General features: G+C 40.7%; 1 protein-coding gene across 1 annotated transcript in view; it reads right to left on the bottom strand.

Annotated features, from left to right (window-relative positions):
* Positions 1-19169, bottom strand: part of LOC113597128 (EF-hand calcium-binding domain-containing protein 13) — a 108494-nt gene that overhangs the window by 55634 nt on the left and 33691 nt on the right. Inside the window, exons 9-10 of the mRNA XM_053211847.1 lie at positions 3018-3161; positions 846-917 (exon numbers count right to left, since the gene is read on the bottom strand). Coding sequence (XP_053067822.1) covers positions 846-917; positions 3018-3161 — 216 coding nt within the window. The remainder of the gene's footprint in view (positions 1-845; positions 918-3017; positions 3162-19169) is intronic.

Here is a 19169-nt window from a genome sequence, read left to right as displayed (position 1 = left end):
GCTCTGTCTCTCTCTGTCCCAAAAATAAATAAACGTTGAAAAAAAAAATTTTAAAAATCTGAAAAGTATCTATCTACTTCTTTACACCCAGAAATGACTCCGCTTCCGTTTTCCTAAACATATACCTATGTTGTTATTCTTCTCCTGACAGCGCTCATTGACCAAATAGTCATTTGAATGTCATTCAAATAAATTACCAGTGATAATTAAGTTTTAAACTTATTTTCCCAATAGAAAAGTACACAAACTCCCTGAGTATGATCTCCATTGGTTTTAGGTCTATGATTTTAACTTTTAAGCAAAAATGGAAGTCAAGTGGTAGGAAATACCCATGGTACCAAAATGCACATGGTCACTCTTGTATGTTAACAAAATCCAAAGAAAGGAACATGAGGAATGTGTACTAAAGGAGGAGGTAGAAGATTTCTGAGAAATTCTATAATATATAAGCCTTTACATAGCGTAGAGTCCTAAGTCTGAGGCTAAAAATGGTACAGAAAATTTTCATATCTGAAAAACTGTAAAGCTAGTATCTGACTTTACATAAAGTCCAGAACAAAACACACACACACACACACACACACACACACACACACACACACAAATAACAACAAAAAAAGGGATTTAAAATAGGTTTACACAGGCCCCATTCCAGAAAAAGGCTTTTTTCTTTCATCATGGATGCTGCCAACTTTTAATCAAAATCAAGTTTTGCCTGCCTTAAAACAGATCAATGCCAACATGGTAAGCAGAAATTAACAGAACTAGAAATTCTAAAAAACAAAACACAAAGACATCCATTCAATAAAAGTAAATTTAACAGTCACAAATAATTTACTAGTTACCTTTTAACACGGAGGCATCACGAATATCCTTTACCACTTGTCCAAATTCTTCTATCTGTACTTCATCATCTTCTGCAAGAAAAACATTTTTTTAAGTTTATTTATTTATTTGGGGGGGGGGGAGGGGAAGAGAGAGAGGGAGAGAGAGAATCCCAAGCAGGCTCCATCCTGTCAGCACAGAGCCAGACAAGGGGCTCGAGTCCACGACTGTGAGATCATGACCTGAGCTGAAATCAAGAGTTGGACGCTTAACTGATTGAGCCATTCAGGCACACCCCCCCCCCCCCCCCCATCTTTTTCCTTTTTTAACATACACCATGGTCAAAAAGAGGATCCTAGGTCAGGAATGCTTACGTTCTTTCTCACGTTTCTAAAGCTCTGTTGAAATACTTAAGCAGTTCACTTGGTCATTTCCCCCACTTTATTCAGAGAAACTCAACTTTTATGATTTATATATTGAGGGACTCTGTAAGATTTCATTTAGAAGAAAAGGATTCTACTGCTTTACCAGCACCAAATATAAATACAAAACCAAAAATAACAAGGTTCAAAACTTTGCAAACCACTGCATTAAAGTAAGAATTAAATCACGTTGTACTGAAGGTCCAATAAAAGGTCTCAGTAAAAGAGAGGGAAAAAAATCGCTATTATCAGGTAGTATCATATTTTCATCAACCCTCCTCATCTCAAATATGTTAATAAACAAAACAACCAACACACTTAAAGTTCAAAATTACCAGTCTCACTTAAACAGGAGCTTAATGAAGAAAAAGGGGTAGGTAACCCTCACAGGGAAAGACAGTTCTTTGACAAAGACCATAGACAGCATGCTCTTGTTACTAGGCTAGTTTTGCATAAACATTTCACATAAAAGAGTATAATAGTACATTTGTAACTTCAAGGTATGAAAAATACGAAGGAGTGGAAATGTTCACCTGTGGTTGTGTACTACCTGTCTCCTACATGCAGAACATCAGCAGCAAATGATAGTCTTATTTGAAAAACTGTAGAGGCCCCTGGGTGGCTCAGTTGGTTAAGCGTCCGACTTCGGCTCAGGCCAAGATCTCATGGTTCATGAGTTTGAGGCCCGCAACGGGCTCTGTGCTGACAGCCCAGACCCTGGAACCTGCTTCTGATTCTGTGTCTCCCTCTCTCTCTGCCCCTCCTCCCGCTCCTGCTCTGTCTCTCTCTGTCTCTCTCTCTCTCTCAGAAATAAATGCTAAAAAAAATTTTTTTATTTTTTTTTTCAACGTTTTTATTTATTTTTGGGACAGAGAGAGACAGAGCATGAACGGGGGAGGGGCAGAGAGAGAGGGAGACACAGAATAGGAAACAGGCTCCAGGCTCGGAGCCATCAGCCCAGAGCCTGACGCGGGGCTGGAACTCCCGGACCGCGAGATCGTGACCTGGCTGAAGTCGGACGCTTAACCGACTGCACCACCCAGGCGCCCCTAAAAAAATTTTTTTAAGAAAAATTATAGTCCACGGTCTTTGTTTTACTTTGTAAACTCATTTTTGTTTTGTTTGAATCTTTTTTTACTTGCTAACTTAGTAATGGTGGTGGCCACCACGAAGTCTATTTTATAGTATGGATATCTGAAGTCATGTTAATAAAAAAACGGGAAACTGGGGCGCCTGGGTGGCGCAGTCGGTTAAGCGTCCGACTTCAGCCAGGTCACGATCTCACGGTCCGTGAGTTCGAGCCCCGCGTCAGGCTCTGGGCTGATGGCTCAGAGCCTGGAGCCTGTTTCTGATTCTGTGTCTCCCTCTCTCTCTGCCCCTCCCCCGTTCATGCTCTGTCTCTCTCTGTCCCAAAAATAAATAAACGTTGAAAAAAAAAATTAAAAACAAAACAAAACAAAACAAAAACGGGAATAGATCTCTTCACATTTCCTAACAGTCCCCTCTGTGTTCACGGGGACATGCCATTTTCCGGTTGCATGTTACACAACTTGAAGGTAAGCAATGCATATGTGATCAATTTAGAGTAACAATAAATTAGATATTAACATTTTTTCTGTTGGACAACCAAACAATCTGAGGTTTCTTTATATGTTCTAAGTGTATATATTGGCATATCAACCAAGTACAAGATACAAAGGAAAAAAAAGATTGACAAAAGGCAGACCGACAGTCTTATATATCTTTTAATTGTAATATTGGAATACTTACCATCCACTGTTGTTAGTTTCAGTGCAGCTAGGAATTCATTTTTTTTCAAGTTACTATTCAAGTTAGACAGAGTGGTCCACAGGTGAGAAATATTCATCTTCCCTTTGCTGAGATTATGGAGGTTTTCAATAGCATCAGGCAATACTGAAAGGTAGATCACACACAAGTTTTACAACACCCTTGTCCAAGAAGTTAATACAGTTAAACTATTACCTGGAACAGTCAGGAACTAAGGTTTTTATGGCTAAGAAGAATAACAAATATGTTATAAATGATTGCCAATTTTCAAACATTAAAACACAATAAAATATTTAACACCAAAATTAGTGTTTCTTTGAGGATTCTGAAATATTTCAAGAACTTATAGTGACCCTCTGCTGCATAACCAATATAAAGAGTCATTTTCATTGACTTATAGATTTACAGAAGTCTGAGTTCATAAACAACTCCAACTGATTAAACCATGAATTAAACCATGAAACCAAAATAGCTTTTGCTCTACATCTCCCCCGAACATTGTTCCCTGGATCTTACTTTCTCTTCAATCTACTACTGCAGCCCATGGAAAGAAATTTTGTGGGGTTTTTTGTTTTGTTTTTGTTTTGTTTTTAATTCCAATGGAAAACCTTCGGAAGGTTTAAGGGGCAGGGAGTGAAATTATCTCATTACCAATGTGTAAAAAGATCACTCTACTACTGTATAGAGAATAGACTCTCTGGAAGATCAAGCAGTTAGGAAGCTAGTTCAGAGAAAAAGATGACAGTGGCTTCAGCAAGGGTAACAGTGATGAGAACGGAAGTGGACAAACATAGGATGTGTTTGGAGAATAAAACTGAAAGTATTTAAAAAAAATTTTTTTAAGTTTGTTTAAGATTTTATTTTTAAGCAATCTCTACACCTGATTGTGGGGCTCAAACTTACAACCCAGAGATTAAAAGTCACTCGCTTTATCAACTGCACCAGCCAGGTGCCCCAAGACTGAGAGTATTTAGTGATGAATTGAATGAGAAGCTGGGGCCATGAAGAACTCCTAGGTTTAGAACTTAGAAGCTGAGTGGACAGTGGTGTCGAAAACTGAGGTAAGAGAGCCTAGGGAAAGAATAAGATCGTTGGACAGCAAGAATTCTTTTTTATACATATTAAGTATGAGATACATGGGGAGTCAAAAGAACAGCAATATTATTTAAAGCAATAAGATGATTCGGGAAGAGGCTTAGAGAATGGGACTCAGAATGGATCCTGGGATCATGCTAATATGAAAGCCAGTCAGAAAAGAAGGAGCCAGCAAACAAGACCAAAAAAGAGCTAGGTCTACAATGGAATATTATTCAGTTATGAGAAAGAAGGAAATCCTCACATTAGGGACAAAAGAGTGACAAGCACTATGCTTGGTCAGATAAATCAGAGAAAGACAAATACTATAAGGTCTCACAGCTGAGAAAGCAGAACTCAGAAACAGAGTAGAATGGTGGTTACCAGGAAATTGGGAAGAGGCTGGTCAAGGGTACTAATTTACAATTAGAAGATGAATAAGTTCTGGGCTTCTAAGGCACAGCATTGTGATTATAGTTAGCAATACTATATTATATACTTGAAGGTTGCTAAGAGAATAAATCTTGGTGTTCTCACCACAAAAATAGAAATGATCATTATGTGATGTGATGATGCTGTTAGTTAACACTATGGTGGTCATCGTACTGCAATATATAAGTGTATCAAATCAACACTTTGTACACCTTAAATTCACACAATGTTATATGCCAATTATATCTCAATTTTAAAGAAAAAAAAGGAAAAGCCAATAAGGTGGGGAAAAAATGACATGACAATGTCACAGAAAACATAAGGAGAAGAATTTTGAGGAATAAACATATTAAATTAAAAATAATAATGGTATGGGGCGCCTGGGTGGCGCAGTCGGTTAAGCATCCGACTTCAGCCAGGTCACGATCTCGCGGTCCGTGAGTTCGAGCCCCGCGTCGGGCTCTGGGCTGATGGCTCAGAGCCTGGAGCCTGTTTCCGATTCTGTGTCTTCCTCTCTCTCTGCCCCTCCCCCGTTCATGCTCTGTCTCTCTCTGTCCCAAAAATAAATAAACGTTGAAAAAAAATTTTTTTAATAAAAAAAAATAATAATAATGGTTGAATCATTATGCTGCACACCCGAAACTAATGTAATACTGTATGTTAATTATACTTGAGTTAAAAAAAACTACTAGAGGTAAACAAGATGAAAATAGAAAATTGGCAAATGGAGTTAACAAAGTGAGATTTAACTTTTGTCAAAAGCTAAGGTGGAATGTCAAGGTCAAAAACCTGAATGAGTGGGGTTTTTTAAGTTTATTTTATTTCTATTTTGAGAGAGACAGAGAGAATGAGAGCAGGGAAGGGACAGAGAGACAGTGAGAGAGAGAGAATCCCAAGCAGGCTCCATGCTGTCAGTCAGCACAGAAGCCAACACAGGGCTTGAACCCACGAAACTGTGAGACCATGACCCGAGCCAAAATCGAGAGTTGGATGCTCAACCAACGGAGCCACCAAGTCACCCCATGAATGAGTGTTTTTATTTTTTATTTTTGAATGTTTATTTTTGAGAGAGAGAGAGAGAGAGAGACAGAGCATGAGCTGGAGAGGGACAGAGAGAGAGGGAGACACAGAATCTGAAGCAGGTTCCAGGCTCTGAGCTGTCAGCACAGAGCCTGACACAGGGCTCAAACAGCTCAAACAGCACAGAGCCTGACACAGGGCTCATGAACAGCATGATCATGACCTGAGGCAAAGTCGAACGCTTAGCCGACTGAGCCACCCAGGTGCCCCCTATAAGGAGAGAACTGGCAATATAGAATGACGATAGCCAGATTCCCCTTCAATTTCCAATGCAAAACACACTCTATACTGAGTTAAAATATCAATAAAAATAATATTTGGTGATGAATTGAATCAGAGAAGTGGAAGTGGTGGAGCTAGGGCCATAAGGAAAAAAAAAGACCAAGAATGACTCCTAACTTTTCAGCCTAAACAACTGAATGCTAAGCTCAATAGAAAGGGAAATCACCAGATGCCAGAAGTGAGGAAGAATTATTGTGTGTGTGCCTGAGCTGACGCCATGGCAGTCAGATGGTATAATGCATAAGTAGAGAACATAAGCTCTGAGTTGCTTTTTTTTTTTTTAATTAATTCATTTATTTTGAGTGAGAGAGAGAGAGAGAGAGCATGCGGAAGGGGCAGAGAGAGGGAATCCCAAGCAGGCTTCTCACCGTTGCATGGAGCCTGATGCAGGGCTTGAGCTCACAAACTGTGAAATCATGACCTGAGCCGAGATCAACAGTCAGATGCTTAACTGACTGAGCCACCCAGGCGCCCCATGAGTTGCCTTTTTTTTTTTGAGAGACAGAGTGTGTGCATATGGGAGAGGGGCAGAGAGAGAGAGAGAGAGACAGAATGCTTTTTTTTTTTTTTTAAATATAACTTATTGTCAAGTTAGCTAACATACAGTGTGCTCTTGGCTTTAAGAGTAGATTCCCATGATTCATCGCTTACATACAACACCCAGTACTCATCCCAACAAGTACCCTCCTCAATGCCCATCACCCATTTTCCCCTCCCCCCCAGTCTCCCCATCAATCCTCAGTCTGTTCTCTGTATTCAGAAGTCTCTTATGGTTTGCCTTCCTCCCTCTTTGTTTGAAACTATTTTTTCCTCTTCCCTTCCCTCATGGCCTTCGGTTAAGTTTCTCAAATTCTACATATGAGTGAAAACATGATATCTCTCTTGCTCTGACTTATTTCACTTAACATAATACCCTCCAGTCCCATCCATGTTGTTGCAAATGGCAAGATTTCATTCTTTCTCATTGCCGGTAGTATTCTGGTATGTGTCTGTGTGTGTGTGTGTGTGTGTATCACATCTTTTTTATCCATTTATCAGTGGATGGACATTGGCTCTTTCCATAATGTGGCTATTGTTGATAGTGCTATTATAAACATTGGGGTACATGTGCCCCTATGAATCAGCACTCCTGTATCCTTTGGATAAATTCCTAGTAGTGCTATTGCTGGGTTGTAGGGTAATTCTATTTTTAATTTCTTGAGGAACCTCTACACTGTTTTCCAGAGAGGCTGCACCAGTTTGCTCTCCCACCAAAAGTGCAAGAGGGCTCCCATTTCTCCACATCCTCACCAACATCTGTTGTTTCCTGAGTTGTTAATTTTAGCCACTCTGACCTGTGTGAGGTGGTATCTCAGTGTGGTTTTGATTTGTATTTCCCTAATGATGAGCGATGTTGACCATCTTTTCATGTGTCTGTTGGCCATCTGGATGTCTTCTTTGGAAAAGTGTCTGCTCATGTCATCTGTCCGTTTCTTCACTGGTTTGTTTGTCGGGTGTTGAGCTTGGTAAGTTCTTTATAGACTTTGGATACTAGCCCTTTATCTGATATGTCATTTGTAAATATCTCTTCCATTCGATCAGTTGCCTTTTAGTTTTGTTGACTGTTTCCTTTGCTGTGCAGAAACTTTTTATCTTGATGAGGTCCCAATAGTTCATTTTTGCTTTTATCTCCCTTGCCTTCAGAGACGTATCAAGTAAGAAGTTGCTGTGGCTGAGGTCAAAGAGGTTGTTGACTGTTTTCCCCTCTAGGGTTTTGATGGTTTCCTGTCTCACATTTAGGCCCTTCGTCCACTTTGAGTTTATTTTTGTGTATGGTGTGAGAGAGTGGTCCAGTTTCCTTCTTCTGCATGTTACTGTACAGTTCTTCCAGCACCATTTGCTAAAGAGACTTTCTTTTTTTCCTTGGATACTCTTCCCTGCTTCATCAAAGATTAGTTGGCCATACATTTGTTGGTCCAGTTCTGGGTTCTGTATTCTATTCCACTGGTCTATGTGCCTATTTTTGTGCCAATACCATACTGTCTTGATGATTACAGCTTTGTAGTAGAGGCTGAAGTCTGGGATTGTGATGCTTCCTACTTTGGTTTTCCTGTTCAACATTACTTTGGCTATTCGGGGTCTTGTGTGGTTCCCTACAAATTGAAAGATTGTTTGTTCTAGCTCTGAGAATGCTGGTGCAATTTTGAGTGGGATTACACTGAATGTGTAGATTGCTTTGGGTACTATCCACATTTTAACAATATTTTGTCTTCCAATCCATGAGCCTGGAATGCCTTTCCATTTCTTTGTGTCTTCTTCAATTTCTTTCATAAGTTTTCTACAGTTTTCAGCATACAGATCTTTTACCTCTTTGGTTAAACTTATTCCTAGGTATTTTATGGTTCTTGATACAATTGTAAATGGGATCGATTCTTTGATTTCTCTTACTATTGCTTCATTCTTGCTGTATAGAAATGCAACCAATTTCTGTACATTGGTTTTATATCCTGCAACATTGCTGAATTCATGTATCAGTTCTAGAAGTTTTTTGGTGGAGTCTTTTGAGTTTTCCATGTAGAGTATCATGTCATCTGCAAAAAATGAAAGTTTGACTTCTTTGCCAATTTGGATGCCTCTTATTTCCTTTTGTTGTCTGATTGCCGAGGCTAGGACTTCCAACACTATATTAAACAACAGTGGTGAGAGCAGACATCCCTGTTGTATTCCTGATCTCAGGGGGTAAACTCTCAGTTTTTCCCCATTGAGGATGATATTAGCTTGGGCTTTTCATATGTAGATTTGATGATGTTAAGATATGTTCCTTCTATCCCAACTTTCTGGAGGGTTTTTACTAATGATGCTGTATTTTGTCAGATGCTTTTTCTGCATCTACTGACAGGATCATATTGTTCTTATCCTTTCTTCTATCGATGTGATATACCACATTGATTGATTTGCGAATACTGAACCAGTCCTGCAGCCCAGGAATGAATTCCACTTGATCATGGTTAATAATTCTTTTAATATACTGTTGAATTCAATTTGCTAGTATCTTGTTGAGAATTTTTGATCCATGTGCATCGGGGATATTGGCCTGTAATTCTCCTTTTTAGTGGGGTCTCTGTCTGGTTTGGGAATCAAGGTAATGCTGGCTACATAGAATCAGTCCAGAAGCCTTCCTTCCATTTCTATTGTTTGGAACAGCTTGAGAAGAATAGGTACTAACTCTGCTTTAAATGTCTGGTAGAAGTCCCTTGGGTAGCCATCTGGCCCATTTGTTGGGACTCATTTGTTGGGATATTTTTGATAACTGATTCAATTTCTTCACTGGTTGTGGGTCTGTTCAAATTTTCTATTTCTTCCAGTTTGAGTTTTGGTAGTGTGTGGGTGTCTAGGAATTTGTCCAATTTCTTACAGATTGTCCAGTTTGTTGGCATATAATTTTTCACAGTATTCTCTAATAATTGTATTTCTGTGGTGTTGGTTGTGATCTCTCCTCTTTCATCTGTGATTTTATCTATTTGGGTTCTCTCTCTTTTCTTTTTGAGAAGTATGGCTAGGGTCTTATCAATTTTGTTTATTCTTTCCAAAAGCCACCTCTTAGATTAATTGATCTGTTCTACTGTGTTTTTTGTTTTTTTGGGTTTTTTTTGGATTCCCTATTGTTTAGTTCTGCTCTACTTTGTTATTTCTCTTCTTCTGCTGGCTTTGGGGTTTCTTTGCTGCTCTGCTTCTAGTTCCTTTAGGTTTGAGGGTAGATTCTGTATTTGGGATTTTTCTTGTTTCTTGAGATAGGCCTGGATTGCAGTGTATTTTCCTCTTAGGACTGCCTTTGCTGCATCCCAAAGTGTTGGGAATGTTATATTTTCATTTTCATTTGCTTCCGTATATTTTTAAATTTCTTCTTTAACTGCCTAATTGACCCACTGATTCTTTAGTAGGATGTTCTTTAACCTCCATGCATTAGGAGGCTTTCCAAATTTTGTCTTGTGGTTGATTTCAAGTTTCATAGCATTGTGATCTGAAAATATGCATGGTATGATCTCAATCCTTTTATATTTATTTAGGGTTGCTTTGTGACCCAGTATGTGATCTATTTTGGAGAATGTTCCATGTGCACTCGAGAAGAATGTGTATTCTGCTGCTTTGGATAAAAAGTTCTGAATATATTTGTCAAGTCCATCTGGTCCAGTGTATCATTCAAGACCGTTGTTTCTTTATTAATTTTCTGCCTAGGTCATCTCTCCATTACTGTAAGTGGAGTATGAAAGTCCTCTACAGGCAAGATGGTGGCGTAGGAGGACGCTGGGCTCACCGCAGGGTCCTGCTGATCACTTAGATTCCACCTACACCTGCCTAAATAACCCAGAAAACTGCCAGAAGACTAGCAGAACGGATTCTCCAGAGCCAAGCGTAGACGAGAGAACCACAGAAGAGGGTAGGAAGGGTGGAGAGGCGGTGCATGCTACAGACTGGCGGGAGGGAGTCGGGGCAGAGGGGCAGCCTGTCGGCCAAGCAGAGGCCCCGAGTCTGGCTTGCAAAAGCAGGGGGGCCGGACAGAGTGTGTTCGGACAGCAAGCAGGACTTAACATCTGGAAGGTTATAAGTTAACAGCTCTGCTCAGAGAGCGGGAAGGCTGGAGGACAATGGGAGCGAGAGTTGTTGAGCCCCGGACAACAAAGCTCAGCTTGGTGGGGAACAAAGGCGCTCGCCAGTGCCATCTCCCTTGCCCATCCCCCAGCCAAAATCCCAAAGGGAACCAGTTCCTGCCAGGGAACTTGCTTGCACTGCGCAAACATCCAACGTTGTGCTACTGCAGATCCATCCCACCGGAGGCGGATCTGACTCCCTCCCGGTGCTGCAGGGCCCCTCCCAAAGCTGATCACAGAAGGATAAGCGAGCTAAGCCTGCCCCTCCTGCCCCTGTGCACCTTGCCGATCCACCGCAGCTAATACGCCAGATCCCCAGCACCATAAGCCTGGCAGTGTGCAAGTAGCCCAGACGGGCCACGCCACCCCACAGTGAATCCTGACCCTAGGAGAGGGGAAGAGAAGGCACACACCAGTCTGACTGTGGCCCCAGCGGTGGGCTGGGGGCAGACATCAGGTCTGACTGCGCCCCGCCCACCAACGCGAGTTATTCAAGACAGCACAGGGGAAGTGCCCTGCAGTTCCGCACCACTCCAGGGACTATCCAAAATGACCAAACGGAAGAATTCCCCTCAAAAGAATCTCCAGGAAAGAACGACAGCTAACGAACTGATCAAAAAGGATTTAAACAATATAACAGAAAGTGAATATACAATAATAGTCATAAAATTAATTGCTGGGCTTGAAAACAGTATAGAGGACAGCAGAGAATCTATTGCTACAGAGATCAAGGGACTAAGGAACAGCCAGGAGGAGCTAAAAAATGCTATAAATAAGCTGCAAAATAAAATGGAAACAACCACGGCTCGGATTGAAGAGGCAGAGGAGAGAATAGGTGAACTAGAAGATAAAATTATGGAAAAAGAGAGAGCTGAGAAAAAGATAAAAAAAATCAAGGAGTATGAGGGGAAAATTAGAGAACTAAGTGATGCACTAAAGAGAAATAATCTATGCATAACTGGTATTCCAGAGGAGGAAGAGAGAGGGAAAGGTGCTGAAGGTGTACTTGAAGAAATCATAGCTGAGAACTTCCCTGATCTGGGGAAGGAAAAGGGCATTGAAATCCAAGAGGCACAGAGAACTCCCTTCAGACGTAACTTGAATCGATCTTCTGCATGACATATCATAGTAAAACTGGCAAAATACAAGGATAAAGAGAAAATTCTGAAAGCAGCGAGGGATAAACGTGCTCTAACATATAGAGGGAGACCTATAAGACTCGTGACCGATCTCTCTTCTGAAACTTGGCAGGCCAGAAAGGAATGGCAGGAGATCTTCCATGTGATGAACAGAAAAATATGCAGCCGAGAATCCTTTATCCAGCAAGTCTGTCATTTAGACTAGAAGGAGAGATAAAGGTCTTCCCAAACAAACAAAAACTGAAGGAATTCGTCACCACTAAACCAGCCCTACAAGAGATCCTAAGGGGGACCCTGTGAGACAAAGTACCAGAGACATCGCTACAAGCATGAAACCTACAGACATCACAATGACTCTAAACCCATATCTTTCTATAATAACACCGAATGTAAATGGACTAAATGCGCCAAAAGACATAGGGTATCAGAATGGATAAAAAAGCAAGACCCATCTATTTGCTTTCTACAAGAGACTCATTTTAGACCTGAGGACACCTTCAGATTGAGAGTGAGGGGATGGAGAAGTATTTATCATGCCACTGGAAGTCAAAAGAAAGCTGGAATACCCATACTTATATCAGACAAACTAGACTTTAAATTAAAGGCTGTAACAAGAGGGGCGCCTGGGTGGCGCAGTCGGTTAAGCATCCGACTTCAGCCAGGTCACGATCTCGCGGTCCGGGAGTTCGAGCCCCGCGTCGGGCTCTGGGCTGATGGCTCAGAGCCTGGAGCCTGTTTCCGATTCTGTGTCTCCCTCTCTCTCTGCTCCTCCCCCGTTCATGCTCTGTCTCTCTCTGTCCCAAAAATAAATAAACGTTGAAAAAAAAAATTAAAAAAATAAAAATAAAAATAAAGGCTGTAACAAGAGATGAAGAAGGGCATGATATAATAATTACAGGGTCTATCCATCAGGAAGAGCTAATAATTATAAATGTCTATGCGCCAAATACGGGAACCCCCAAATATATACAACAATTACTCACAAACATAAGCAACCTTATTGATAAGAATGTGGTAGTTGCAGAGGACTTTAACACCCCACTTACAGAAATGGATAGATCATCTAGACACACGGTCAATAAAGAAACAAGGGCCCTGAATGATACATTGGATCAGATGGACTTGACCGATATATTTAGAGCTCTGCATCCCAAAGCAACAGAATATACTTTCTTCTCGAGTGCACATGGAACATTCTCCAAGATAGATCACATACTGGGTCACAAAACAGCCCTTCATAAGTATACAAGAATTGAGATCATACCATGCATACTTTCAGACCACAATGCTATGAAGCTTGAAATCAACCACAGGAAAAAGTCTGGAAAACCTCCAAAAGCATGGAGGTTAAAGAACACCCTACTAAAGAATGTGTGGGTCAACCAGGCAATTAGAGAAGAAATTAAAAAATATATGGAAACAAGCAAAAATGAAAATACAACAATCCAAACGCTTTGGGATGCAGCGAAGGCAGTCCTGAGAGGAAAATACATTGCAATCCAGGCCTATCTCAAGAATTAAGAAAAATCCCAAATACAAAATCTAACAGCACACCTAAAGGAAATAGAAGCAGAACAGCAATGACAGCCTAAACCCAGAAGAAGAAGAGAAATAATAAAGATCAGAGCAGAAATAAACAATACAGAATCTAAAAAACTATAGAGCAGATCAATGAACCAAGAGTTGGTTTTTTGAAAAAATAAACAAAATTGAGAAACTTCTAGCCAGGCTTCTCAAAAAGAAAAGGGAGAGGACCCAAACTGATAAAATCATGAATGAAAATGGAATTATTACAACCAATCCCTCAGAGATACAAGCAATTATCAGGGAATACTATGAAAAATCATATGCCAACAAACTGGACAACCTGGAATAAATGGACAAATTCCTAAACACCCACACACTTCCAAAACTCAATCAGGAGGAAATAGAAAGCTTGAACAGACCCATAACCAGCGACGACATTGAATCGGTTATCAAAAATCTCCCAACAAATAAGAGTCCAGGACCAGATGGCTTCCCAGGGGAGTTCTACCAGACGTTTAAAGCAGAGATAATACCTATCCTTCTCAAGCTATTCCAAAAAATAGAAAGGGAAGGAAAACTTCCAGACTCATTCTATGAAGCCAGTATTACTTTGATTCCTAAACCAGACAGAGACCCAGTAATAAAAGAGAACTATAGGCCAATATCCCTGATGAATAGGGATGCAAAAATTCTCAATAAGATACTAGCAAATTGAATTCAACAGCTTCTACAAAGAATTATTCTCCATGATCAAGTGGGATTCATTCCTGGGATGCAGGGCTGGTTCAACATTTGCAAATCAATCAATGTGATACATCACATTAATAAAAGAAAAGATAACAACCATATGATCCTGTCAATTGATGCAGAAAAGGCATTTGACAAAATTCAGCATCCTTTCCTAATAAAAACCCTCGAGAAAGTTGGGATAGAAGGAACATACTTAAACATCATAAAAGCTATTTATGACAAGCCCACAGCTAACATCATCCTCAATGGGGAAAAACTGAGAGCTTTTTCCCTGAGATCAGGAACACGACAGGGATGCCCACTCTCACCGCTGTTGTTTAACACAGTGTTGGAAGTTCTAGCATCAGCAATCAGACAACAAAAGGAAATCAAAGGCATCAAAATTGGCAAAGATGAAGTTAAGCTTTTACTTTTTGCAGAAGACATGTTATTATACATGGAAAATCCGATAGACTCCACCAAAAGTCTGCTAGAACTGATACATGAATTCAGCAAAGTTGCAGGATACAAAATCAATGTACAGAAATCAGTTGCATTCTTATATACTAATAATGAAGCAACAGAAAGACAAAGAAAGAAACTGATCCCATTCACAATGGCACCAAGAAGCATAAAATACCTAGGGATAAATCTAACTAAAGATGTAAAGGATCTGTAAGCTGAAAATTATAGAAAGCTTATGAAGGAAATTGAAGAAGATATAAAGAAATGGAAAAACATTCCGTGCTCATGGATTGGAAGAATAAATATTGTCAAAATGTCAATACTACCCAAAGCTATCTACACATTCAATGCAATCCCAATCAAAATTGCACCAGCATTCTTCTCAAAACTAGGACAAGCAATCCTAAAATTCATATGGAACCACAAAAGGCCCCGAATAGCCAAAGTAATTTTGAAGAAGAAGACCAAAGCAGGAGGCATCACAATCCCAGACTTTAACCTCTACTACAAAGCTGTCATCATCAAGACAGCATGGTATTGGCACAAAAACAGACACATAGACCAATGGAATAGAATAGAAACCCCAGAACTAGACCCATAAACGTATGGCCAACTAATCTTTGACAAAGCAGGAAAGAACATCCAATGGAAAAAAGACAGTCTCTTTAACAAATGGTGCTGGGAGAACTGGACAGCAACATGCAGAAGAATGAAACTAGACCACTTTCTCACACCATTCACAAAAATAAACTCAAAATGGATAAAGGACCTGAATGTGAGACAGGAAACCATCAAAACCCTAGAGAAGAAAGCAGGAAAAGACCTCTCTGACCTCAGTCGTAGCAATTTCTTACTTGACACATCCCCAAAGGCAAGGGAATTAAAAGCAAAAATGAACTACTGGGACCTTATGAAGACAAAAAGCTTCTGCACAGCATAGGAAACAACCAACAAAACTAAAAGGCAACCAACAGAATGGGAAAATATATTTGCAAATGACATATCAGACAAAGGGCTAGTATCCAAAATCTATAAAGAGCTCACCAAACTCCACACCCGAAAAACAAATAACCCAGTGAAGAAATGGGCAGAAAACATGAATAGACACTTCTCTAAAGAAGACATCCGGGTGGCCAACAGGCACATGAAAAGATGCTCAACGTCACTCCTCATCAGGGAAATACAAATCAAAACCACACTCAGATATCACCTCACGCCAGTCAGAGTGGCCAAAATAAACAAATCAGGAAACTATAGATGCTGGAGAGGATGTGCGGAAACAGGAACCGTCTTGCACTGCTGGTGGGAATGCAAACTGGTGCAGCCACTCTGGAAAACAGTGTGGATGTTCCTCAAAAAATTAAAAATAGACCTACCCTATGACCCAGCAATAGCACCTGCTAGGAATTTACCCAAGGGATACAGGAGTACTGATGCATAGGGGCACTTGTACCCCAATGTTTACAGCAGCACTCTCAACAATAGCCAAATGATGGAAAGAGCCTAAATGTCCATCAACTGATGAATGGATAAAGAAATTGTGGTTTATATACACAATGGAATACTACATGACAATGAAAAAAAATGAAATATGGCCTTTTGTAGCAACGTGGATGGAACTGGAGAGTGTGATGCTAAGTGAAATAAGCCATACAGAGAAAGACAGATACCATATGGTTTCACTCTTACGTGGATCCGAAGAAACTTAACAGAAACCCATGGGGGAGGGGAAGGAGAAAAAAAAAAAAAAAGAGGTTAGAGTGGGAGAGAGCCAAAGCATAAGAGACTCTTAAAAACTGAGACCAAACTGAGGGTTGATGGGGGGTGGGAGGGAGGGGAGGGTGGGTGATGGGTACTGAGGAGGGCACCTTTTGGGATGAGCACTGGGTGTTGTATGGAAACCAAGTTGACAATAAATTTCATATATTGAAAAAAAATAAAGTCATCTACAATTACCGTATTATTATCAGTAAGATTGCTTATGTTTGTGATTAATTTATAAATTTGGGTCTACCAAGTTGGGGGCATAAACATTTACGAGTGTTACCTCTTCTTGATGGATAGACCCCTTAATTATGACAATAATGCCCTTCTTTATCATTTGCTACCGTCTTTACTTTAAAATCTAGTTTGTCTGATATAAGTATGGCTATTCCAGCTCTCTTTTGACTTCCAGTAGCATGATATATGGTTCTCCATCCCCTCACTTCCAATTTTCAGGTGTCCTCAGGTCTAAAATGAGTCTCTTGTAGACAGCATATAGATGGAACTTGGTTTTTTATCCGTTTTGATACCCTATGCCTTTTGATTGAGGCATTTAGCCCATTTACATTCAGAGTTATGACTGAAAGATATGGATTTAGTGTCATTGTGTTATCTGTAGGTTTCATGATTGTGGCAATGTCTCTGGTCCTTTGTAGTCTTTGCAGCATTCCACTCACAGAGTGCCTGCAGGGTTGGTTTAGTGGTCATGAATTCCTTCAGTTTTTGTTTGTCTGGAAAAGCCTTGATCTCTCCTTTCGTTCTGAATGACAGCCTTGATGGATAAAGGATTCCTGGCTGCATATTTTTCCTATTCAGCACATTGAATATTTCCAGCTACTCCCTTGTGGCCTGCCAAGTTTCAGTGGACAGGTCTGCTACTACCCTTATGTGTCTGCCCTTGTAGGTTAAGGCCCATTTGTCCCTAGCTGCTTTCAGAATTCTCTCTTTATCTTTGTATTTTGCCAATTTCACTATGATATGCCTTGGGGCTGACCTGTTTCTGTTAATTCTGAAGGGAGTTCTCTGTGCCTCCTGGACTTGGATGTCTGCTTCCTTCCCCAGATTAGGGAAGCTCTCAACTATAATTTGGTGAAATAAACCTTCTGCCCCTTTCTCTTTCTTCTCCTTCTGGAACTCCTATGATACAGATATTATTATATCTCATTGAATCACTTAGGTCTCTAATTCTCCCCTCATGGTCTAATATTTTCCTCTCTCTCTCTTTTTCAGCTTCATCATTTTCCATAATGTTATCTTCTATTTCACTTATTCTCCCCTCTGCTCCTTCATCCTTGCTGTCTCTGCATCTAGTTTATTTTGCATCTCATTTACTGCATTTTTTAATTCATCATGACTATCTCTTGTGTCCTTGATCTCTGCAGCAATAGATTCTCTGCTGTCTTCTATAGTTTTTTTCAAGCCCAGCTCCTAGTCTTATGACGATTATTCCAAATTCTTGTTTAGATATATTGTTTATATCTGTTTTGAGCAATTTTTCTGGCTGTCATTTCTTCCTAGAATTTTTGAGAATTCTTCTGTCTAGTCATTTTGTCTAGTTTTCTGTCTTTTACGTGTTTCAATAGTTTGTTATGTGTCCTGCCCCTGTGAGTACTACTGTGTTAAAAAGGGGTCATATACTATCCAGGGCCTGACCCTTCAGGAGGTGTTTTTGGAGTGTGTCGCATGCTCTCTGTTGTTGTGACTCTGGTTGCTTTATACCCCTACTCGCACTGGTGGTGTGGACCTTCCACCAGGCGTGCTTCGATTTGTTCATTGAAGTAACCCTGGAAAAAACTAAAAAGGGGAGGGGGTGGAAGAAGCCTTATCCCATAGAAAGAGGGAAATGACAGGGGCAGGGAAAGAGAAAAAAAATTGAGCGGACAGAGAATCAGAGAAACTATACGGCTTAATCTAGAGGAAGAGATACAGAAGAGGTGTAAAATGCATAGATTAAAAATGCCTGCTTACACAAATTAACAACCAGAATAGAGAAGGGAAGGAAGAAGAAGAAGGAGAAAAGACAAGAAAAGAAAATAGGTGTTACCAAAAATCAAATCAGAAAATGAAAAACTGCCGGACCGTTGTCCGAAGGTGCCCTGGAGCCAGTGGTTGTGCTGGTCTGGAGGAGGGACCCTCTGGTTGGGTACGTGGCAATTCTCCCTCCAGCAGATATGCAGTTGCCAGGCATGGTGAGGCAGGGTTTGGTGTAAGCAGTCCAACCTCCCCTGGGGGCCTGCTGTCCTGTTCCCTGAAGCCCCACCACGTTGGTGATTGGAGGAAAATGGCATCATGGCAGTTTCTCCTCCCTAGACCAAACCACCCTGTTCAGGCAGCCCTCGCAGCACAGCACAGGCACGATCCGGCCAGTTTGTCCCGCTCCACAGTCTCCTGCACCTCCCAGGCGCTCAGCTGGGATTCAAACCCCAACATCTTAAAGGATCCCACTCCACACACCCGGTTCTGGGGTGGCACCACTCTGCCAAGCTGACACAGGGCCTCTCAAGATAGAATCTTAAGCAGGATCCATGCCCAGCACAGAGCCTGATGTGGGGCTCCATCTCACAACGCTGCAGTCATGACCTGAGCTAAAATCAAGAGTCGGACACTCAACTGACTGAACCAACCAGGCACCACTCTACCCGAGTTCTAATCTTAATTCTACCACATACTAGCTATGTGACTTCTTTAACCTCTGTGCCGCGGTTTTACCATCCATAAAATAAAAATAATAGAGTTGATGTGAGAATTAAATGAGTTAATAAATAAAACATTTAAAACAGTACTGGCACATAGTAAACCCTCAATAAATGTGAGTAATATAATAAGTATTATTGTTATTACTTGGTACAGACAAGTCTAGAATTATAATTGAGATGCCTACTTAAAACCAGGGCCTGGGTGGCTCAGTCAGTTAAGCGTCGACTTCAACTCAGGTCACGATCTCTCAGTTTGTGAGTTCGAGTCCCCCATTGGGCTCTGTGCTGACAGCTCAGAACCTGGAGCCTGTTTCGGAT

The sequence above is a fragment of the Acinonyx jubatus genome, chromosome E1, assembly GCF_027475565.1.
Source record: "Acinonyx jubatus isolate Ajub_Pintada_27869175 chromosome E1, VMU_Ajub_asm_v1.0, whole genome shotgun sequence".
NCBI lineage: Eukaryota > Metazoa > Chordata > Mammalia > Carnivora > Felidae > Acinonyx > Acinonyx jubatus.
The sequence above is the reverse complement of the archived record's forward strand: the minus strand, read 5'-3'. Positions and strand labels throughout refer to the sequence as shown.